Consider the following 6,297-nt stretch of genomic DNA (forward strand, 5'->3'; position numbering starts at 1 on the left):
GACTACAACTTAGCCATTTTCCAGATACACAATACTGGACACATACTGGATTAAAGATAGCTTTTTTTCCTCCTCCCAGAATATCAGGTGAAATAGTGACAGCCCCTTAAATCCGAATGTGCAACATCTGGCTAAAAATTCAGGTGACAATTTTGCGTGCTTCTCCTTACCATCTCCCCTCTAGTGAAGTGCCTAAATAAATGGGAAAAATGAATTCCATTTCCCAGGTGGCTATGAAAAGCTTCCCAATTTCATAATAATTTTCAAAGTCCCTGTGTCTGCACTGAGGTTCTCCCTGCCCCCAAAACCTCTTTAACTTCTTAGCTAACTTTTTAGGTTATACAAGTGACAGCATGATTACTTCTAGGCAACTGACTGACCTGGTACAAAAGTATGTTCTCTCAGGGTTTAGGAGACTGGGTTGGTGGGATTTTTTAAAAAAAAAGGAAATGAATTTAATGTATATATTTTTTTTCCTCTTTTTTCTTAAAGTGCCTTTCTTTTGCTTGTCATAAGAATCATACAAACTCCTCATAAATCTATCTTGAGAAACAGAAGGAAGCACAACAGCATAACTTTCCTGATTCACGTGTGTCTGTTCATAGGTTTAATAACTCTGCCTTTATATTACAAAATTCTAACTCTCAAGTAGTCATGAGAAGAGAGTGCAGGAAAGCTTCCAGTCCTTGCATTCACACACACTCAACAGAAAAGGCACCTGATACCAAAGTTTTGTTTTTTACTTCTGAGTAAATTTCGAACTTAGAAGAAGAGTAATTCTTTTTAACAAGCCAGGTAAAGATGGGAAGCATTCACCTTACCAACTACTTTCTCTTTAAAATGATACAGATGGAGATTTGCATTGGGCATTAAAGTTAATAGGGTGGACACTTATGCAAGTTCAAAATGTTTGGTAAGTTTCTTTAGGGTGACTTGTTCTGTGAAGGTGTTGGTGGGGGGAGGTGGAGGGAGATAAAAACGCTGCTTTCAGGCTGTCAGTGAAGTTTGCACATTGTTGGTGTCAGTAGCAACTGGCCCACTTCTGACTCAGGCCAAGTTGTACGTTGCTCGGTTTTCACTCTGTTCTCCACAGCTGGCTCGGAAACAGGAAAGTTTAACAGTTCATTTCTTTGGCACAATCCACGCACTGTCACAGTGGACATTCTGCCTCTTTCAGTCTTGTTTGGTGATCGACTACCCCCTCCCACCTGATAGTAGGTATTCAGTCATTGCTATTCTAATCAGCCAATCACACCACTTCCCCCTCTCTAATTTCCAACCAAGGCCTCTGACATCATTTTCTGACCACCTTACTGAGTTCTAATATTCTCTGCATGTGTGATTTCACTTGGCACCTCAAACACTGAAAGGCATTGAAACACTTCACTGAAATTAGCTTTTCCATCACACTGTGGCTGAGAACCTACAGTTTCAGATGCAGAGGACTGAGTGATTGCCAACCGCAAAACCAACAGGAGAAGGCACAGGAGAAGCAGGGCAGCAAGACCTGAGCAGGACAGTCCTTGTTTTTGGTAAAGTAACCTTTAGAACGGGAACTTTCCAGTGACCGTGTGAACTGAATTTTCCTTGTAAAATTTATCACCCATCTTCCACATGTTTGGTAAATATGCGCACTCTAGCTACACTCCCCAGATGTGACGGCTGCATCAGAAAAAAAAATGAAAAACGGTACCAGGTGCCATTCCTGGGCCTTGCCCAAAGGCAGCCGGTGGAAGAGTATTTTATCCTCTTCTCCCCGCATTAAATAACAACCGTCAACGGCAGAGAAGGAGAGCATTTGGATGTGAACAGATGGCATCCAACACCTAACAAGTGAAGCCACTCTTTCAAGCACTAGATCCTAAACGTCTGATGGCCCCAAGGATCAGGAGGGCTTATTTGTCTTAAGAAGGTTGGCAGCAGGACCCCTGGAGTCACCATCCCAACGTATGCGTCATTATCCAGTCAGCAACTACAACCAAAAAAAAAAAATCAAACCACCACATTTTTATAAATTTCCCCCTTTCCAGTCCAACTAGAGACGACCAGATCCAACACCATCAGCAATTTCTCCACTTAAAGCCAGAGAAAAATAAGCCTGAAGGTAAACGAAATGTATAAAGGTTAACAAACTTACCTAATTTTGACAAGGTTGTGCAACACCAGAAGAATCCGCAGGGTGCCCTTCCCGGGGGCGGGGGCGGTTGGTATTTGAACATGCCTGCTCTGCAGTTCTGTCTGCAATTGAAACTACAAGCAGTAACCTAGCTATCCAACTTTCTTCCTCCCTTCTTTGGAAAGCGGCATCCTTTTTTCCCCCCAAAAAGCAAAACAGTAAATATACAAACATCTCAACGTTTCACTTTAGAAGACCACGGCGGATTCGTCTTTCGCAGAGCCCTGTAAGTTTCCTCAACACCTCTGCGAACACCCTGAACTGTGAAGGCAGAAAGGGACCACAGGCTCGGGGAGGAAGGGAGCCCTGCGGCCGGTGGGGCAAGAGGGACGGCCGAGGGGAGGTCACCCCCGCAGACTCGCAGGCCCAGCGCGCGGCTGGGAAGCCGGGACGCTCGGGAAAGACCTCTCAGCCCCGCCGGACAATCGTGAGGGCAGGACAGTACCGAGAAGGCAGCGAAAAGAAGAAAACCCAAGAGAGGGGAAAATAATGCCAGGACGAGCCGGGGAAGGCTTGGAGATGGGAAGCCACTGGAAGTTGGGGACCTGATGGGAGGCGCGGGTGCGCGGGGCAAACGGCGTCGGGAGGGGTGGGGGCTGGGAGGGCTCAGCGGACGCGGGTCTCACCTGGGGGGTCCTTTCGGCGGGGTTCTTCATCACCGCCTGGCGGAAGCTGTTATCCACGTAGGACGCCATCTCCCCCCGTGGCCCGGGCCGGGGCCGCTCCGCGCCCTCGGCCGCCTCTTCCCGGCCCAGCGCCGCCGCGGCCGCCGCCTCCGCCCTGAGCGCTCCGCCTCGGGCCAACCAGCCAAACCGCGGCGGCGCCCGGGCGGCGGGGCCCGGGGCGCGCGGCGGGGCGGGGGGCGTGAGGCCCGAGGGTCCCCGAGGCGCCCGGCAGCCGGGAGCTCCCGCTTCCTCCGCCTCCTCGCTTCCTCCGCGCCGCGCGGTCGGGAAGGCTCCCTCCGGGCCCTGGCTCGACACGCCTCCCCGGCTCCTCTCGGGGACGGCGGCGGCTCCTCCCGGCCCTCTTGGGCCTGAGTTATTTTTAGGGAGTTCGAGCCGCGGTGAGGGAGGAGGCTGGGGCGCGCGGGCCTCCTGCTCCTCCGGGCGCAGGGCCGCCCCCTCCTCTCGGGGTCTCCGGAAAGCACTCCGGCACCGCGGCCGCCGTCTGAGGACTGAGTCAGGTCTGGGCTCTCCGGAGCTGAATCGCCTCGGTCTCCGTCTCCGCCGCGCCGGAGCTCTGTCTACTGCGCTCCGCCGAGCCCCCCGACTGCTGCTGCATCCCCTCGGGCCGCCCCGCCGCCGCCGTCGCCGCCCCGGCCGCCACCGTGCGCTCCGCCGCCGCCGCCTCCCCCCATCGGCGCGCGCGGAGCGGCCAGAGCGCCCCCGGCTGCGCCCTCGGTCGCCTGACTCTCGGCAACTTTGTTCCCGGTCTGAGGGCGCGGAGGGAAGGGGCCGCGGGCAGCCGGGTCCGGACTCCCGGCGGCGGGCGTCGCGCACTGGCCCCCCGGAGAGTGTTTGGGAAGCGGCGACTCCCCTCCTCTTCCCCGCCTCTTCCTCCTCCTGCGCCTCCGCGCCGCCCCGCGGTTCCTTAGGGAGGAAACGGCCTCCGGGGCCGGTCGCTTTGTGCTGCAACCATGGTGAAGAGTGAGTGACGGGTCTGCGGCCAGTGGGCTCGCGCCGCGTCGGCGGGGGCCGGGCGTCCTGCGCCCGGGCCCGCCCCCGGGCCCCCAGCCTGTAGGCCCGCCGGCCGCGCCCTCGCTGATGAGCGGCACCTTCGGCGGCCCAGGTGAGCCGAGCGTCCCGGCGGCCCGGGGTGGCAGCGCCCTGGCGGGGCTGGCGGCGGCCCCGCTCCACCTGGCCTCGGGGAGGCGACGAGTCTCAGCGCCGGGGCGGAAGGCGCAGACTCCCCTCTCCCCGCTCCCCACCCCTTCCTCGGCTTACGCCGCGCCCCCTGCCCACATCCCACTCAGGATCCCAGGGGATCTGCCGCGTCCCCTCGCCAGTCCATACTCCCCCTGCCGCCAGGTCTCGGCCGCCGGGGCTGAAAGTTGACCTGGAACAGAAGTCCGGCCGCAGCTTGGGCCGCCCTGGGCAGTCGTTTTGAACCCAGGGGTTGGCTCCGAGTCGCTGCAGAGGCAATCAGTCCTCTAGGGGGTTATTAGGTTTATTTGTGACTTGCTTCAGGGAAAGCGTTCCCTCCTGCCTCCGTGCTCAGCAGGCGCCTGACACTTAAGTGACCGCGAAACTAAAGAGATGGAAAAGTGCGAGTTCAATACTGGACTAAACACCGCCCTAAGACAGGCAAACGCTCCAGATTTAAAGGTGATCAGCCTTTTGCGCGAGACAGCAAATCCTATGACATAAGCAGAAACCTTGCAGGTGTGCTTGGCATGAGGCAGGAGTAAACCTCCAGACCCCAGACCCAAGTCGGACTTACTTGGTGCAGAAGCACTAGGACAGAGAGCCCTTTAAGATGTCACCATGCCTATTGTCACCGTGCCACCCCGCCCCCGGGCCCTGCCGCATACCCCACCAAGGCCAAGTGTAAGAAGTGTAAGGTCAGCCAACCAGCGGCCACAGCTCTGGAGTTCTGGTCCTAGGGTTTTATTTTTACCTGCTTCCCTTTCCCTCACCCTCAATAAGTTCATGTTTTGCTGTCTGTATGGAGGCCATATTCAGAGGAGGATTGTTATTTGCACGACCTACTACGCTGGACTTTCCTCCAATTTTCAAAGATACTGTTTCAACATCTAGTTTATTTTAAACAGTTGGAATAAGTTATGAACAAACATTTTACGTTTCTGAAGTCATCTGTGTGGCATTAAACAGATTGTGTGGCTTCCAAGAGAAGAAACCATCCTGGGCCAACCTTCTGAAATTGAATCTGAGTTACAAATTGTATCTCTAGACCTTTGTATCTCTAGATATTACCCCTGCCCCAACTGCTTCCCCATATTTCTCTCAAACTCCTCACTTGAGGGCCAGCATCAGATTCTTTATGACATAGACCACCACCTTGAATAAGTGCCATTACCACTCTGTGAAGAGAGAAAAGAAGAAAAATCAAGTCCAATGAAGTGAGAAAACTTACCTGACATCTCCATCTGGTGCCCAGTAGATGTCTAAGAATTAACATGTGCAAACCAGGCTCCAGATCTTTGGCCCCAAACATGCCCCACCCACAGCCTTCCCCATTCCAGCCAACGGTCATCTACGCCAATCACCCAGTGCCCAGGTGAGAAACCTTGGCATCTTTCTTTACTTTTTCTCTTACACCCTACAGATTTCAATAAACCTGTCAGCTCAACCTTCAAAGCACTGTATCTGGAATCTAACTGTACCCACTGTCTTGACTGCCGTGACCTTGGTCCACGCCAGCATCATGTTTGGCCTAAACTTTGCAATAACCACCTACTTGGCCTCTCTCTTTTCGCCCCTTGCCTCCAACATGTAGAGTGAATCTGTTCATTCCAGTTCAACTTACTCTTCTGCCATGCTCCTCTGCCCCTGGAATTCTCCAGGCAAGAATACTGGAGTGGGTAGCCATTCCCTTCTCCAGGGGATCTTCTGGACCCAGGGACTGAACCCAGAACTCCTGCATTGTAGGTACATTCCTTATGATCTGACCCACCAGGGAAGCCCTACTCTTCTGCTAAAAAAGAACGAAAAGTTCATTAGTTATCCATCACATTTACAGTAAAAGCCAAGATCCATATTTATTATGACCTAAATGACCTACAGACTGGTCCTCCCCTACTTGTCTCTCTGACTCATCCCCTACTGTTCAACCCCCTACTCATTTTCCAACTACGCTGGCCTACATGCCACTTCTGGAACTCGCAGTCTCATGGCCTTTCCCTTTGCAGTTCCTCTGCCACCTGAATTGGTGACCAGCTTCCCTAGGCCACCAAAAAACAAAACAAAGCCCTCCACTTTGTTTTTTGTTTTTGATGTTCCCCCCACTCTTCCTTCCTATCTTTATTCGAATGTGACTTTCCCTCTATCTCCACCTGCTCCTCTTTCTCTCCCTTGCTTTCCTTACCACCATCTGACATGTTATATATTTGATTTATTTCTTGTTTGTTTCCCTCCATAATGATGTAAGCTTCTGAAGATCAA

General features: G+C 53.3%; 1 protein-coding gene across 5 annotated transcripts in view; it reads right to left on the reverse strand.

Annotated features, from left to right (window-relative positions):
• Nucleotides 1–3,755, reverse strand: part of RAPGEF2 (Rap guanine nucleotide exchange factor 2) — a 260,250-nt gene extending 256,495 nt beyond the window's left edge. For 2 of the 5 annotated variants that reach the window (XM_070474910.1, XM_070474911.1), the window contains exon 1: nt 2,803–3,755. In XM_070474910.1, coding sequence (XP_070331011.1) covers nt 2,803–2,871 — 69 coding nt within the window. In that variant the 5' untranslated portion in view covers nt 2,872–3,755. The remainder of the gene's footprint in view (nt 1–2,802) is intronic. The other 3 variants (XM_070474914.1, XM_070474912.1, XM_070474909.1) reach the window with 2 other exon arrangements.
• Nucleotides 3,756–6,297: the final 2,542 nt, after the last annotated feature.

This window comes from Odocoileus virginianus, chromosome 12 (assembly GCF_023699985.2).
Source record: "Odocoileus virginianus isolate 20LAN1187 ecotype Illinois chromosome 12, Ovbor_1.2, whole genome shotgun sequence".
NCBI lineage: Eukaryota > Metazoa > Chordata > Mammalia > Artiodactyla > Cervidae > Odocoileus > Odocoileus virginianus.